This window comes from Phaseolus vulgaris, chromosome 4, assembly GCF_000499845.2.
Source record: "Phaseolus vulgaris cultivar G19833 chromosome 4, P. vulgaris v2.0, whole genome shotgun sequence".
NCBI classification, from domain to species: Eukaryota; Viridiplantae; Streptophyta; class Magnoliopsida; order Fabales; family Fabaceae; genus Phaseolus; species Phaseolus vulgaris.
The window spans coordinates 2,402,790-2,419,848 of record NC_023756.2 but is presented as its reverse complement, the minus strand read 5'-3'; the positions used below and the strand labels follow the sequence as shown (position 1 = coordinate 2,419,848).

Here is a 17,059-nt window from a genome sequence, read left to right as displayed (position 1 = left end):
TAATATTAACTATTATCTGTTAAACATAAGAATTAAAAAAGACAATGAACGAACCCTATTATTTGTTAAACATAAAAATTAAAAATTAAAACTTTTAAAACTAATTGGTTTAACAAATGTCTTCCTTTTTTAAACTAAAAGGAATATTTAAACTCCAAATAATTATTTAACATCGTAACTAAAAGGAATTAAAAAATAGAATTATAATATATTAGTTATGATCAATGCCACAAAATGACAGATTATGTTAACATTCCGTATTAAAAATAAATTAAATAAAAATAAAAAAGGGACGAGCGTGAATATAAGTAAAAAAAAATGAGAAGACTTGGATTATTAAAAAAGGGATTATCATAAAAATATTACTTGTTTTTCAACCTCACTGTTTTCTCTCTTTTCTTTTGTTTTTTTCGATACATTTCCTTTCTTAATTTTTTTTTCTTTCAACCTCTCTTCCTTGTACTTTAATCCCCTCCAAAATTGTAAAAAAAATCCCTCCCATTAGTAAGATATATCATACCTAGAGACAGATGAAGTATTTTTCATACAATAATTAATCATATTAAAAATTTATACAGCCATATTGATACTTTCAACAACTTCTAAAACAAAGTTAACCATATTTATAAATAGCTAATCACTTGTAACAATTAAGGGTTAGAAAGTTAGTCATATTTACGCATGTGTAGTAGCTAAAACCTTTCCTACATTATTTAGCACATGAAAAACCTATTATTAAATATTTCAATAACTCCATAACCTGCTTAATTATATAGACAACTCTCCTGATCATACATTATAACAAAATACATTCGTGGAAAAAACAACAATTTTTTTTAAAAAAAAACTTTCAAATTTCAAGATAAAAAAAACATTAATCATGATATATCTTCTTCTTTGTTTGGGTGGAAAGTTGATATTTATTGAAACACGATATAGAGTATCGTTATCCATGTCTATCTGTGTGTGTGCATGGAGTAACTAACTGCTTCTCTCAAATGTTGCTTCCTGCAACTCACTTCCACTTCCACTCCTTTCCTTCTTCTTCCTTTTCTTCTTCATCACTGCACATTTTCCCTCTTCAATTCCCCAAACCAAAACTCAAATTCCTCATTCGCTGCTCCGACACTGAAGCGGAAACCCTCCCCGACTCCGCCATACAGCGAATCGCCGAAAAGCTCCGCAGCCTTGGCATCGACGACCGGTCCTCCGCTCCTGTTCCCGCTCCAGCCTCTGGCGCCGGCGAGATCTTCGTACCGCTGCCGCAGCACCTGCCGAAGCGGCACGTTGGGCACACGATCGACCAGAGCTGGGACAAGCGGGAGGAGCGGGTGCCGACGCTGGCGGAGCTGAGCCTGTCGAATGCGGAGATAAAGCGGCTGACGACGGTGGGGTTGAGGCTGAGGCAGAAGCTGCGGGTGGGGAAGGCGGGGATCACGGAAGGGATCGTGAACGGGATTCACGAACGGTGGAGGAATTCGGAGGTTGTGAGAATCGCGTGCGATGATCTCTCTAGGTTTAACATGAAAAGGACTCATGACTTATTGGAGGTAAGTAAACAAAGCAAAACAGAAACCCCATTGTTTCTGCTATTTCTTCGAAGTTGCTTTCATTTCAAAATGTAACCCTGCAGTGTGTTCAAAACAGTGTGTTAGAGAGTATTTTTGCTTGCATTTTTTCCTATTGTTTGTGCTCTATGGAAATAGCACAAGGTTTGGAGTTGAAAGCCCCGGAAATGTCCTCAGAATTAAGAATCATAGTAGCTAGAATTTTGGCTATATTTGGATTATTTTTTTCGGAAACACGTGCAGGAGAACAAAATAGTAGCTAGAATTTTCTTTTTCTTTTGGTAAATTTCTGGGTAATCACTTCTTCGTGAAGGAAATAGTAGTTATGAATTTTGGTTGTGTGGATAAATTTCTCTAGAAGTACTCATAGAAGATGAAAAAACCCAAGATGAATTGATTTTCTCTCTTATGTTAAAATAAAATTATAGAACGTTTGGTTGGACGTTATCAACCATTCACCCACGTCCTTGTAAAAAGCATCTCAATCTTGCTTCTACTATCTTTTTAGGATTTTAACGTGTTTTTATCTAAATGTACGTGTTTCACAAGATTCCAGAAACCAAACATACACTTACGCACCTTGGCTTTTCAGTCCGGGAAAAACTAGATGAGATCTATAAAAGTTAAATTTATAAGTTGATTTTGAGACACTTAATTCACTTTAATTTCTTAATTCAATCTCTTATTAAGTGTTTCTTAACAAGTTTATCCAAACAAAACTTTCAATTAGAATTCCCTTCTTAGATTGACATTCAATCATGCATGGGAATTTTTTTTTCCAACTATCACAGACGCAAATGAAAATTCTTCAGAGAGAACACCAAATTCTGACATTTGCAAAGTAATCCTTGCTATTATTGTAAACAAAAGAAATTTTTACTGGCAAGTGTGCTGGTTGAGAAAAAAAAACCCATGCATGACTTGTCTGTTAACAACTTGTAATTATTGATTTAAAAGTCGTATCTATTATCGTTGGTGATTTCTGTTGGTTGACATTGACAGGGTAATTTTTTTTAATAATGTCAGGTCAATAGCTAGTTCCAAAAGGGGTTGGTGTTAAGGTATTACTTTTTTCTATTAGTCCTAGGAATGTGATATTCAAAGAACTAGATGAAGAATGGAACTGTGAATAGCACAGTGACCGAATATTATTGAATACTGAGAGAGGGAAAGAATTACAGAGAAGAGATTGAATTCACAAGTCTGAACTGATACAAAGAGGTCAGTCTTGCCTTATATAGCAAGCTGACTCTCACCCCACAACCCTCAACTAACCAGCCTAGTCACTTGGACTAACGGCTTTACAAATTTCCTAACAGTTGGAAATCCAATTCTTGCTATTTGCAATCACATCTGTGTATAATTTATCTTTTTTTTTTCTGGTATAAAGTTAACAATTAATACATGACTACTTCAAAATTTGTGATATAGTCGTATTGTATCAGGATGGTAGGGAATCTAACCAAGTGATCAACAAATACTTCTAAAGAAACCAATAAGAACTTTAAAGTTTAAGATGTGGTCGTGTTTTACCCAATTCATGTACCTGTGCATACTAAGAAGTTCCGTTCAACCATAAGTAAATGCAGAAATTACTGTGTGGTTCAAAGCTCACCCTTTAATTCTACTAAGTGAGTTTTCTGCCTTTGTGCAAGAAATTATATATACATTACTTTGCATGGTTCGCTAAGTTCAGAGATGAATTCCTACGATTGGATTTGTTTAATTTTCCATTATCAATTGATATGATTTTATCTATGGTTTTTATGAGAATACCATTGAATTTTCATGTTGTCCTGTGTTTTCAGTGTATTCCTAAAATGGCAAAAACATAATTTTGGTTTTTTCCCCTAATCCTGTTTTCTTTGCAAATTCTTGAAATCAAGAGATAAAGTGAATATGTGTCATTTGTATTTATTAGTGAAAACGTGTGAAATTAAAATTGAAATAGAAAATAAACCTAACATTACCATGGTTTGCAACCACGGGAGGTTTTCTAAAATAAACCTATGACTGAAGGGGCTATCTGCATTTTATCCTTTTATTTACTCCAACGTGATTTCAGTGCCCCATGTGTAATTATGTGATTGTCACTGTCAGAGAAAAACTGGAGGCCTTGTTGTCTGGAGATCTGGAAGTAAGATAATATTATACAGAGGGCCTGATTATAAGTATCCTTACTTTCTATCTGATAAAGTTTTGAGAGATGATCACAGTGGTGATGTTTTGCAACACATGGATGAGGATGATAAAAGTCGGGATAAAAGAGAGAGCCACTTGTCAGAAAAGAATTCAGTGACATACACTGGGCAAAGTTTAAATGCCAAAACGTCAAAACCAGCTTTGATACAAGGCATTGGGACTCCCAAAAAAGTAAGATTTCAACTGCCAGGTGAGGCAGAGCTTGCAAAAGATGCAGACAACTTGTTAACAGGGATTGGGCCACGGTTTTTTGATTGGTGGGGATATGACCCTCTGCCTGTTGATGCTGATCTTCTGCCAGCTGTTATTCCTGGATATCGGAAGCCTTTTCGCCTTCTTCCATATGGTGTGAAGCCAAAACTGACAGATGATGAAATGACCACAATGAGGAGGCTTGGCAACCATTTACCATGTCATTTTGCATTAGGTGAGTTTGCCTTACTTTTTCTTATATGACCAAAATTAGTTGTAATTGTTTTTCATGGTCTTTGGTTTCCCAGGTAGAAACAGGAAACTGCAAGGATTGGCTGTTGCAATTATTAAGCTTTGGGAAAGATGTGAGATTGTCAAGATTGCTATAAAGAGAGGTGTGGAGAATACTGATGGCGAGGTAATGGCTGAAGAGATAAAGGTCAGTTTTTTTTCTTATAGTTTTTAAATTTATGAAATTTGGCACTTATGATTTAAATATTATGGTAAATGGAAGTGTATAACCTGGTGTATGTATTGCTGTCAACCACTATCATTCATTGATATCATATTGTAAATTATTTGAGATGATTAGCAAGTATATTTCACCCTGGATAGTAATTAAATTTACATATTTGCTGTCATTTTTATTTTCATTCTACTTCTCATGCTTGAACATTTATGACAAGTGGATGCTAGATTTGTTTGCATTATATCAAATTGTATCGGATGTTTCCAATCATCCTGTAAGTAAAATTTCGTACTGCCTGAAAAAGAAATTCATAATTCTGGTTACTTCAGCTTGCAAGTTCGAAATGACAATTAGACAATTTATTTTAAAAAAAGTTGTTTATTCACTTTCTCTTTTCCTTGTGTCGTTTTTGCTTTGTTGAGATTATTAGTCATATTTTGGTGGAAAACATCTGGCATACTATATTTAGAGTGCTCTGATTTATGAATGTGGGTCAAAATGTAATGGAATAATCAAAAGATCAAGAGATGTCTTGTAGTACAATCCGTAAGAATGTAATTAATGATTAAAATTCAGGTATTTTGAAGTAAGCTGCACGCAATACCACTCAAAGAAGACCAGCAACAACCCAATCAATTTCACACTCAACAAAACCGACACTAACCAGAAAATGAACATATAAACAAAGAAAGTAACGCCTCCTAACTCCCAGAGTTATGACTTTGTAAGCCAGATAGCTGAATTCCTTTATAACTTCCTCTCTACGCCCATTCATTTCCATGCTACTTCTTATAATGAATGTTTACCACAGTAACAACCTCTTGTATAGCATAATGCCCCTTCTCATTGCTGTCATGTGCCCCTCTCCTCCTAACTCCCAGAGTTATGACTTTGTAAGCCAGATAGTTGAATTCCTTTATAACTTCCTCTCTACGCCCATTCATTTCCATGCTACTTCTTATAATGATTGTTTACCACAGTAATAACCTCTTGTATAGCATAATGCCCCTTCTCATTGCTGCCATGTGCCCCTCTCCTTCTCTTCATAATATTGGGTTGGGCCTCTAGTGGTTGTCCAGCAATTCATCTTGGGTTAATTCTCCCTGCACCAGATCAATTGTGATTTGCATCCAACACCTGCTGCATAAGAAATATCTATTTTGCCCTTAATCTTTTAGATATCCATATCCGTAACACAAATAAGAGAGTTTCGTATATGCAAATCCGGAACTAAGATGTGTCTTCCAAATATAACCATCCGCTGTCTTATTTGCACACAAAAATGTCTTCCGGACGCTAAGATCCGGAAGCTTTTTTTCTCATTCCGGATGTGGAAATCCGGAAAAGGTGAAAAGGGCAGTTTAGGGTTTTAAAATAAATGTTGGGTCACAATTGATCTGGTGCAGGGAGAATTAGCCTTCATCTTGATGATATTGGATTCCATCATATTGCAAACAACTGGCTTCTGCTGATTTTGGGGAATTTATGTATATTAGGAATTTCATATTGTGGTGTTGAATATTGACTAATCACTGATCATCCAGTCAATGCTTATTTAGACAATGGTAGTAGATTGAGGAGGTCAAGATATCGTGTTGACCCATTAACTGGAAATGGAAATTCTCTATTAATTGCAAGTTGCCAAATGATGTTCTCGTGATAAGTTCATTAAATCTTGTGATGTTTCTTTAATTTGGTGTAATTAAAAATAAGTAAATTGAATCCAATCATAAAATTTATCTTATGATGTTTCTTTAATTGGGTGTAATTAAAATAAGTAAATTGAATCTAATCATAAAATTCTTGTCAATTTTGACCTGTCTTGACAACAGGAATGGCAGCCCTGAAATCGTGTGTTTAAAACTCATGTAGTTGGCATTTTGTTTTATCTTGTTTTCTCAACATTTGTCCCGTGAATAGAAGAATTCAAAGATCCACTATCAGTTTTATATTGATTGTATTACTGATTTGACCGACTGTTAAGGCAGCTAGTTAAAGTTTTGTGGCAACATGGAACATAACATATTTTTTTTTGTAAATACTTGCTTGTGATAGTTGCTTTAAAGAACTTAAATAAAACCAATTTTGTTTATGAGCAAAAAATATAAATATAATACTTTTATATCAAAATTTCAGTTCAATAAAAGGATATATTTCTCTGCAGTATCTGACTGGAGGTACTCTCCTTGCTCGGGATAAAGAATTCATTGTTTTCTATAGAGGAAAAGACTTCTTGCCAGCTGCAGTGTCATCAGCAATTGAACAACGGAGGAGTATTGGAATGAATAAACTGAAGACTGGAAATAGTCGGTCAGTTACAGATGCTCGAGATCTGAATGATGGAACCAGAGAGTGTGATTCTGTAGTAAAGGGTATGAACTTCCAGAAAGATACTAAACCAGGAATATTGACTGAGGCTGAGAAAGCTATTAAAAGCACCAGCATAAAATTGTCAATGGTATGATTTCATTAACAAACACCAATTTGTTGCTTTTCAATTTCTTTTTTGGAGTTACAGATGGTATAGTTGCTTTCACTTTCAGGCACTAGAGGAAAGAACAAAGGCTGAAAAACTTCTGGCAGAGATGGAAAATGCAGAGAAACCCCAAGAAGAAGAAATCAATAGAGAGGGTATTACTGAAGAAGAGAAATACATGTTGCGGAGGATTGGCTTGAAGATGGGTCCCTTCCTACTACTAGGTGATTTTGAAGATGATGTTTGAAATTCGTAATTATATATTTGATTGTTCTGAATTTGGACTGAAATGACTGGCTGAGGCCTCTACAACTTCTTTTCCTGATAAATCCTCTCTTCTTTCTTAGGTAGAAGGGGGGTTTTTGATGGAACGGTGCAAAATATGCATCTTCATTGGAAGTATCGGGAACTTGTGAAGATAATATGTAATAAACAGACATTAAGCCTAGAAGATGTCCAACAGATAGCGAAGACCTTAGAGGCAGAAAGTGGCGGAATATTGATTTCAGTAGAAAAAGTGGGCAAAGGCCATGCAATCATTGTGTATCGTGGAAAGAATTATAGTCGACCTGCAAGTTTGAGGCCTCGAACACTTTTAAATAAAAGAGAAGCATTGAAGCGCTCTAAGGAAGCACAGCGCCACGAGGTAAAGTTGTCATCATTAACTTGTATTTGCAGAGGAGTTCTGTCAGCTGATTTTTTTACATTTTTTTGTGAAAAAGAGAAATGGAAGAGCAGGTAGGAGAAATTTATTTACCTGTATATCGCATGTACAATGATTATTAATAATAGTTTATAGATTGGTTTTGCATTACCTTTAATAAAACGGATCTTTTATATGTAAATTATTTTGAGTAATTTTCTTTTGGAAAAAAAAAGTTATTTTATGTTTTGATGTAAAATTTGAAAAGTACTTATTTTTTACTTTTTAATATTTCAGCCGGTTTTTCAATGTTGTAGACATGATACTTTATTACAAGCACCGGACTCTAGCTTAAAACATATCATTTGATCTTTTTTCAATGCTTCAAATTTTAAAGAAGGGCTCATCTGAACATACTAAAACATACTATTGGTGCTGGACAACTGAACACTACATGTGGCATGAGTCTTCATCCTTGTCATTCATTTACCCCATCATTTGAAAAGAGAGTTGATCGCCAATCTTATATGGCATAAATATCACGAACTTATTCCTTTCTCCTCACTTTTTGCAGTCGTTGAAGCTCCACGTTTTGAAGCTAGGTAGTAACATAAACAGATTGAAACTTCAAATGGTGAGTGCCCCTTGTTTTCTTTATTTGTTCCTGCAATACATTTTGATTTCAATTAAGGGATATAGGTCATTCACCTTATTAGGCTCAAGATATGGAGGTAAACAGTAAGCAGACTCCTGTTGACAATCAACAAGCAATAAAGGAGCAGCCAATTGAGCTGATTGATAGTTGTGGAGCTCATCAAGCTGAACCAGGAAATTCTATTAATTCGAAGTCTCCTTACGAACCTTCTGTTGACAACTCAATACAGGAGCAGTCTGTTGAGCTGGTTGATGATGGTGGAGCTCATCAAAGTGAAGCTGACAATTTCATAAATTGGAATCCTAACAAAGAAACTTCTGTTGATAATCCGGAAGCAATGCAGGGACAGACAGTTGAGCCGATAGATAGTGGTGAAGCCCATCCAGGTGAACCAGAAAGTTCAGCGAATTGGAATTCTCCTGAAGGAGCTTTTGTTGACAATCAGCAAGCAATACAGGATCATCCTGTTGAGCAGATTGATGGTCGTGGAGCTCATCAAGATGAACCAGAATCCTGGCCTGGTTTGATTCCTAAAGATAGAGAGGTAAGCAAATGACTTTCACTGATGAGAAACGAACTGCTGACCTCAATCCTCTCCTGGCTTATAATCTGTTTGTGTCATGGCTCCCTTTGACATTCTCGTTCTTGCTTCTTGTCTAAATATTGATTTGGTAAAATTATCTTGGACTTCAGTTCGATGGAGTTAGTGATTCTTTGGTTGATACTGAGCATAGCGTCTCAATTAGCGAAGTAATGGAATCATCAATCATGTCATCGAAGAGTCATGCTGACCTATCAACTCTGGTGAGAGATATGAGTTCAAACGAGTTACCTTCTGGATCTGTATGTCTTTCCAACAGAGAGAGACTTCTTCTGAGAAAACAGGCATTAACAATGAAAAAGCGGTCTGTCCTTTCTGTAGGTATTGTTTTTGGCTTTATTTTCCTTTTGCCAATGTTGTTGTTTGTTCTAGGTTGTCTCCACACTTTCCAAGTCTATCTAAGTTTATGCTATGCAGTCTTACTAAGATTTGTTTGTTTTGTAGCTCTATCTTGTGTGGCTTGCCACTTTCTCTTTTCTTTTTCTTCCCTGGGGGGTTATTAATCACAGAAACTATAGTTTGTTTCAGCAAAGATAGCTGCTAACTAGCATTCTAGGTTTTGGTCCTTAAATAGCGCTTGGCCTTGTTTTTTGGGGGCTTCCCCTCTCCTTGTGTTTGGTGGTGAGGATGGAGAGCATATAATTAATATACGTTGTTGTTTGGTAGAAGAGAAATAATTTTAAAAACCTACCAGACTTATTGAACTACTTCTCACTTATTCTCATTCTTTTAACACCTTTTCTATTTCTCTTCAACCATACTGTTTTAATCTGTACTTTATTTTTCCCCTATTTCTTTTTATTCATTTGATTTCTATCCTACTTTTTTCTTTCCTCTTGAACAACGCAATTTTTAAAGAAGCGATAGAAAATAAATGTGGCTTTAACATTTTTAATCAACAAAAAACAAAAACAGAAACTTCCAGAGAGAGCTAATTGGAGGAGCTTCTTGCCTGAGAGGACAAGCTAAAAGGAGTACTTTAATTTTAATAATATCTTCGTTCTAGTTGATGTAAATTTTCAATTCAATTAATATCAACATCTTGAATGGTATTCATTGTAAATGATGTATTAAGTACTTTCTTTCCACGTGGATCTGGAGGCTGAAGCTGCTGTTTAATGCTTTGCCTTATTCCTTTGGTATTTTCCTGAAATTATACTAATTGGGAAGAATGTCTTAATCTCTTTATTGTTTTATGGCTTCAACTTCTTTTCAGGAAAGAGCAATAGTGTAACTGGTATTGCGAAAGCAATCAATGCTCACTTCCGGAAATACCCTCTTGCCGTAGTTAATGTCAAAGGAAGGGCAAATGGGACCTCAATTCAGGAGGTGGTGTCCAAGCTAGAGGTGCACATGCTGAAAAAATTCCTTCCCTTTTTCTCATCTCTTCCTTGTTGAATTTTTATTTCATGTCTTAGGCTAATATCACTCTCTAAATACCTGAAATTTGTTTTCTCTACTATTCTTGCAGCAAGAAACAGGTGCCGTTCTGGTTTCTCAGGAGCTTCACAAAGTCATACTGTACAGGGGCTGGGGGGAAGGAGAGAAACCTAGCACTGCTATAAATGTTAAGAAATTGGATAAAAAGGGAGAGGCAAAGCCCAGTGTCTCTCCTGAGCTCTTGGAAGCAATCAGAATTGAATGTGGATTGCAGTAACAAACGTAACACTGCTGCTCATTACTGATCAAAGTTTTTACAAACATTGCCAATTTTCTCATCAACACAACACTAGGATTTATAGAGATAGAGCTACTAAGGCAAAAAAAATTGGAAATTGCTGTATTATTAATATTGAAAATTTTAGGGTATCAGAAATATTTGAGTGTATATTTGTACTGGGATGGAGAACACCAACAAGAATTGAAAAAAAAATAGGAAATTAACAAAAGGAAGAGCTTAATTGCCTAAACTTCTGTCTGTTTAAACTCATGTAATGGCTCCCTGATCAATTCAACCAGGAATAGGTAAATGTAGAAGTCCGTGATCAACCATCAAAGTGAATTATGGCGATGTGGCAAGTGACGTTGGATAGTTGATGTGGGCAGAGTGTTGAATGTTAGCAATGTGGTAGGTTACTTGGCAAAGCAGGTGCTGTCTGTGGTAGATGATTGGACGTGACACAAGTTTTGCATTTGTAAGAATGTACGTTATCAGATAGTCATAAAATTTTGCGTCTTAACACATTAAAATATTCTAAACAATGTGTTTTCTGTGGTGAGGTCCCAAAGTATGAGGCCTATTGTTGGGATGAATACAAATTCAAGATGGTAAGATTCCTCAATAACAATAAGGAGGCACTTTCTTTTTACACTCTAAAAATCTTGAATAACACCTTTTTCATTCTTCATTCTGAAATAGATATTTCGGAATGTCTTTTTCAGGATTTAGGATTGGATTCAGTACTCATTTCTGGAGTTAAAGTGTTGGACTCAACTATTTCTCCTTTTCAAAAGTCTCCTAAAAGGTATCATTTCTATTGTTATGCTCTTTCAGAAAGTGCAAATACAGACTGCTAAGTGAATGCATCAAACTGGAATTGAATGTTAATTCATACATCATTTTCTTATGTAATTAAATGTTAATTGATACGTCATTCTCTAATTCTGTAACTTCATTTTCAGACATTTATCTAGCAACTAATTAAGGATTCTAATTCATCATATAAATAAGGATTATCATGTCATATAAATTAAATGTTAGTTGATACATCATTTTCTAATTTAATCACTTCTTTGACAGCTCGTGTCACTTGAAAAGTTTCTCTCAATAGATACATGAATCATTCATATTATGAACAAGTATGTGTACTTGAAAACAAAAGCAAGTTTTCTTCTGAATAAGTAAATGTTAATCGGTCATCATTATTTACTTTGTATAACTTATTTTACAGCTCTTGACACATTAAATAAAATTAATTATGGTAATTTAATAACTATTTTCACAATAATAAAAGCATGTGGGTGTATATCATGATAAAACTTAGCATACCACTATACAAATTGTGATAAAATCATCATTCCTTTTTATCATTGCTCGTTGTAACAGCATCATAAATTGGTTATCAATAAGAAATATAATTTTGTACAACACATAATGTATTAGTGTCTGCCACTCATAATTGAACTTAGAAAAAATATAGTAAATAATATTATGATTGTTTGTAAGCAAGGTAATGGTTTGGACAAGTGAGACATGTAATAGGGGGATTAATCTTAGATTAATTATTTAACAAATATTTATTTAGAGTAAATTATGTCGATATTTTTGGATTACATATTTTTTTCTTTTTAAAAATTTTTAACAATATTTTTTATAGAATAATACTGTGTACTAATTTTCAATTAATCAATAAAGTGTATATAGTATTCCAGAGTGTCAGTGGAATGGTTTTTAAACCATCATGATATTTTTAGGTCCTGAAAAAAAAAAGTATCAGAAAAAATCTGATGAAAGAGATTGAGATAAATATACATTACTTTAATAATTTATACAACTTTATTCTCTTATAATATTATTACTGAGAAAATTGTCCTGGTTAAATAACACTTTAGTTATCCTTAGAGCATAAATATAATTTATTAAAAGAATAAGTGAAAATGGTAAAGTAATACATTGCATAATATTAGCATTTAACAATGTAATTTGTTAAGGAGAATTCTTTGAATAATTCAAAACTATTTTCAAAGTGTTAACAATTATACATTTGAAGACTACTAAAGAATTGAATGTGAAAAACTATATATTATAAATTGATAGATATACAACTTTGATTTGTGGTAAACAATATTGTCATTCATACTGAAACAATTTATTATTAATGTTGTCCCTCAAAACCATGATGATTTTGGACTTTGAATTTTCAAATGGAATTTTAAATTATTTTTTAACTATTCATAATATAAATATTATTTCGTTATATACATAAAGACTATGAAATTTAATTAATATTTAAACCAACAAGGGTTAGAAAACACGATGAAAATCATGAAAAAAAATCCATAAACAATGAAATATATTGACACCACATGCTCTTTAGTTTTTCAATTTTGTTTAAAAACGTTCTTTTCATATGATTTGTGTTGATTAGAGTTAGAGGGCTTTTTAGTGCATACTTATTGGATTCGATAATGTTTACATGAATGAATATAGTGAAACAAATTTCATATCTTAAATCAATATAAAGAAAAAAATAAATTATGCATCTATTTAAAAATATTAATATTAACTCAAATTTAAAAGGTAAAACACTAAAATAAGTTTTAAAAAGATAAAAATCTATTTTTTTTAATAAAAGAATAAGATTTAAAATGACTTTAGTTTTTTTCATCTGACATAATTATTTTTTTAGTTTTTCAGAAAAAGGCAGAAATAAGTTGTATTTTAAAAGAATAATAAAAATGTTTTTCTTATTGTTTTGAAATAAAATTTGTAAAATGTAGTCTTAAAAGACGATATTATATTTTTTATTCTAATCATTATATTATTGTTATGTATAAATTCACTTAAAGTTAATTTCAAAAAATACTATCATAAAACTTCTGTTTTATGAGATTGACAAATTCATACTGTTAAATATGGTTTTAGACATGATACAACTTATTAATTTTTATAATTTTTTTATTCAAAATCATAATTTTTGAAAAAAATTAAACTACTCTCGTCTCGTGCAACCGTTAAACTGCTGACACATAATATTGACCTATTTCTATCCATTTTAATAATATTTATTCTTGTCTACGTGTCAAATAAAGAACACATCATTAACTATCACATGTAATTAATAAATCTATAAATCTATTATAAAATAAAACATGCATAATTAAATATACCAGCTTCTATTGTTATATTTTTTTTAAATCTATAATACCGACGAAAAAAGACACCGCAACTTTATTTTCTTTAAATAATAAAATTGGTTGAATGTCAAAAATCATGTGCTCACAGATATTTTAAGGATTAACAAAATCTATAGATTTAAAAATCGATTATATTAAATTAAAAATATATTTAAACCAATCAAATGAGATATTAAAAATATGTTAACCTCTAGAAATAACAAAACTATCTGAACGTTATTGTGAAAGTAAAAAAGAAATCTTTTAATAAAAGAGAACTGATTTTATATATTTTATATGTGTGGTAAAAGGAAAATGAGATAAGAAATGTTTATGAAACTCAAATATAATATTCTTAACATGTTTTTATTTTTTTTATTTTTTAAAATTCTCTGTTTCTTACATATTTATAATCTTTTAAATAAGTAAATATTCAATTTTACTTCTTCTGTGCCAATCTTTTTAACTTTTTTTTCTATTTTGTTTTATTTATTTCCTCTTCCATGTTAGCATTTGGCAAAATCTTTGAGTTCTGGTATCACAGTGACAGAGTACAATTGAATTCAACTTTTGAGTTCAGTCAAACTTGTCAGAAAGAGAGAAAAACAGCACAATAGATTACATGTACATGTGTACTAAATCTATATCTTCTTCTTTTTGTTTTCTTTTATCACCATGGTTCTTCTTCTGGATCAACATGAACATCAACAAAAAAAACTTCAATGTTGGTTTTCCATGAAACAAAAATTATACTGATAAAATTTTCTAAATTTATACTCTTTTAAATTATATTAACAAAAAATAACAAATAACTATTTATTATAATAATGACTAAATTAGATATTATTTTAAAAATTAAAAAATTATTGGTTTGGAAATTAATTTTTATTATTAATAAATAGTTTCTAAAATTGTATCTAATTAGCTATCAAGTTTTTCTATTAAATTTAGAATATAAATAATTGATAGTTAAAATATTTATAGCTAATTAGATACTAATTTAAAAATTATTTATCAATAATAAAAATTAATTTAAAAATAAATTTTTAAAATAATATATAATTTAATTAATATAAAAATTAATTATTTTTAGTTTCTAAAATTGACTCCTATTTAATAATTTTCTAGTATAGATGTTCAATATTAACAAGGCAGGATTATCTCAAATCAAGAATATTTATGAAATTAATAACACAATAAATATATTATTAATTATTTAACAAAGTTACGAGAGTGTAAGCCAATAAAGTAATGAGTTTCAAGAATGCAATGTTGGTGACATTAACGTAGACAGTTTAGCTATGTATATAAAAAAATATATGAAAATAGGGAAAAGTTGGTGGAATGTTTATCAGTTAAGGATGGACAAGAAACCTATAATTTAATATATTTTATAACTAAATAATTTTAATTTTAATATTTATACTTATCATTATAATTAGTTTAACAAATTTTCTCAAATACCAAAAAATAAAATATATATAATTTTTCTAAAGTAATTTATTTAACAATATATAAGTACATAATGTCTAATGAGCATGTCAATTCATTGAATTACAAATAAATATTAATTTATTAAAATAATATAAAAATATATATTAGGTCATGTCTTGTGTGGTAATTAACCCAAATAATGAATTGAAATTTAACCTAACCCAAATATTAGGATATATAGGAGTTGCTTTTGTTTGAGAGATTGGTGAAAACTTGATTAGATTAGAGGCACAAAAAGTTGAGTTATATGTTATAATTTATAGAGAACATGTTTGATGACGTGTCTATGTTGAATTTAAAAATCAAATACAAGGTCATCACACTATTTTGGAGTTATCGTTATGTGACTAAATATATTTATCATTATGGATTTTTTTTATATATGATTGGAATATTCTTAATATTTATAATTTATTTATTATTTTTGTCGACAAAAAAATTACTATTTTGAAATTATTATTTTTAAGAAAAATCATCATCTTTAATTTTGAGAGGTAATCTATATTCATGAAAATGTAAATTTTAAAAGAATAACCAGTGCTTAAGGTGTAGTTTTTTTTATATATAAATAAATTATCATATTAATTTAGTCTTTATAAAGACTAATGATTAATTTATATAATATTTTGTATGAATAAAAAATAAATTAGGAGGAAGGAAAAAAAATTAAGAGAAAATGCATTGGTTTGTTAGGTCGACAAGAGGAAGATGGGATGTTCCACGTACCAACAAAACTTTACATTTTTTGCTTTATTCGGTTTCAAGGAAAAAGAAAATTGAAAGAGAATTTGAGAAAAAAAGGAAATAATATGAAATTTTGAAAATAAAGTGTATGAAAAAACAAGAAAAACTGTTATTTTTAAAAATAATTAATTAATTAATAATTAATAATTATCACTATAAAAAATTATTAAATAATAATTAAATTTAAAAATAAAAAAATTTAATCATTATATTAAGTAAATTAGATATTAATTTAAAGACTAAAAAATCATTCATAAAACTTGATAGTTAATAGTTACATATCAATTTAAAATTATTTTATAATTTTTATTAATAATAAAAATTATTTTAGATACATTTATTAAACTTAGTTAATATATTTAAAATTAGTTTCTAGATTTTCGTGTATAGTCACAAACATATCAATATATTTATTATAAAGAAATGAGAGAGTGATAATTTTAAAAATAACATTTTTCTTTCGTTTTTCAGTGTTTTATGTTTTTATGCAAGTGAAAGATAAAAAAAATGCAAGACCTAGTGGAAAGTGTTATCATTCTTTGTGACTTTCACTTGGACAAGTAAAATATTTTTCCCACATTAATTGTCTTGTATCACTCACTTTTCATTATATGTTTACTTCGTCAAACAAATATAGCCTTGAAGTAAAATTAATAATGATATTTTATACACACCAAAATTTTAAAAATATTGTGAATAATAAATCTTTTAATTATTTTTTATAGTATAATAAGCCATCTTTTTATGTAATTATTTTTTAAAGATACTTTTCTCCTATTTAAACAATAAATTTGTCTATTTTACTTAAACCAGTAAATACTTTTTTACTCATTTAAATGATTAATGAGAGATAAATGAAAAAACTATATGAAATGTTTTTAATAATCACAAGTATCCTTCACTAAAAACAGTCCTCAATTGAGTGAAGTGTAAGCATTTTTTTCAAGTCAGAACAACTTTATGTCAATTCCAAAAGTTGATAACAATACAATATCTAACACAATTTTTTTAACACGTTCTCAACTCTTTATTTTACATTCTTTTACCATGTCATAACCTTCAACAAATAATTTTTAATCAATAGTATAAAGTTTATTAATAGTATTCCTATGAAGGTTTTATGAAAAATAAAACATTTCCTTCCCAACAAATGCACATCAACCACCTTAATTATGAATT

The 17,059-nt window shown here is 30.7% G+C and overlaps 1 protein-coding gene across 9 annotated transcripts; it reads left to right on the top strand.

Moving 5' to 3' along the window:
• The first annotated feature begins 899 nt into the window (after positions 1 to 899).
• On the top strand, positions 900 to 11,408 carry LOC137836819 (CRM-domain containing factor CFM2, chloroplastic). Of its 9 annotated transcripts, none has more exons than XM_068645576.1 (14): positions 902 to 1,550; positions 3,669 to 4,197; positions 4,271 to 4,401; positions 6,596 to 6,889; positions 6,975 to 7,131; positions 7,255 to 7,553; positions 8,125 to 8,184; positions 8,435 to 8,749; positions 8,899 to 9,127; positions 10,023 to 10,153; positions 10,278 to 10,468; positions 10,766 to 10,949; positions 11,036 to 11,074; positions 11,189 to 11,408. In XM_068645576.1, exons 1-11 carry the CDS (start codon positions 999 to 1,001, stop codon positions 10,461 to 10,463), a joined length of 2,883 nt encoding a protein of 960 aa, XP_068501677.1. In that variant the 5' UTR covers positions 902 to 998; the 3' UTR covers positions 10,464 to 10,468; positions 10,766 to 10,949; positions 11,036 to 11,074; positions 11,189 to 11,408. The 9 variants fall into 9 exon arrangements, with proteins under 9 accessions (XP_068501678.1, XP_068501676.1, XP_068501673.1 ...); XM_068645571.1 differs by having other exon boundaries at positions 8,267 to 8,749; positions 10,766 to 10,941; XM_068645569.1 differs by having other exon boundaries at positions 8,267 to 8,749.
• Positions 11,409 to 17,059: the final 5,651 nt, after the last annotated feature.

What these genes read in the sequence shown, in the direction of transcription:
- LOC137836819 (XM_068645570.1), top strand. Translation starts at nt 999, where the DNA reads ATGTTGCTTCCTGCAACTCACTTCCACTTCCACTCCTTTCCTTCTTCT. An exon ending in TAATGGCTGAAGAGATAAAG is followed by an intron (nt 4,402 to 6,595) that starts GTCAGTTTTTTT and finishes ATTTCTCTGCAG; the next exon opens with TATCTGACTGGAGGTACTCT. An exon ending in GCGGTCTGTCCTTTCTGTAG is followed by an intron (nt 9,128 to 10,022) that starts GTATTGTTTTTG and finishes ACTTCTTTTCAG; the next exon opens with GAAAGAGCAATAGTGTAACT.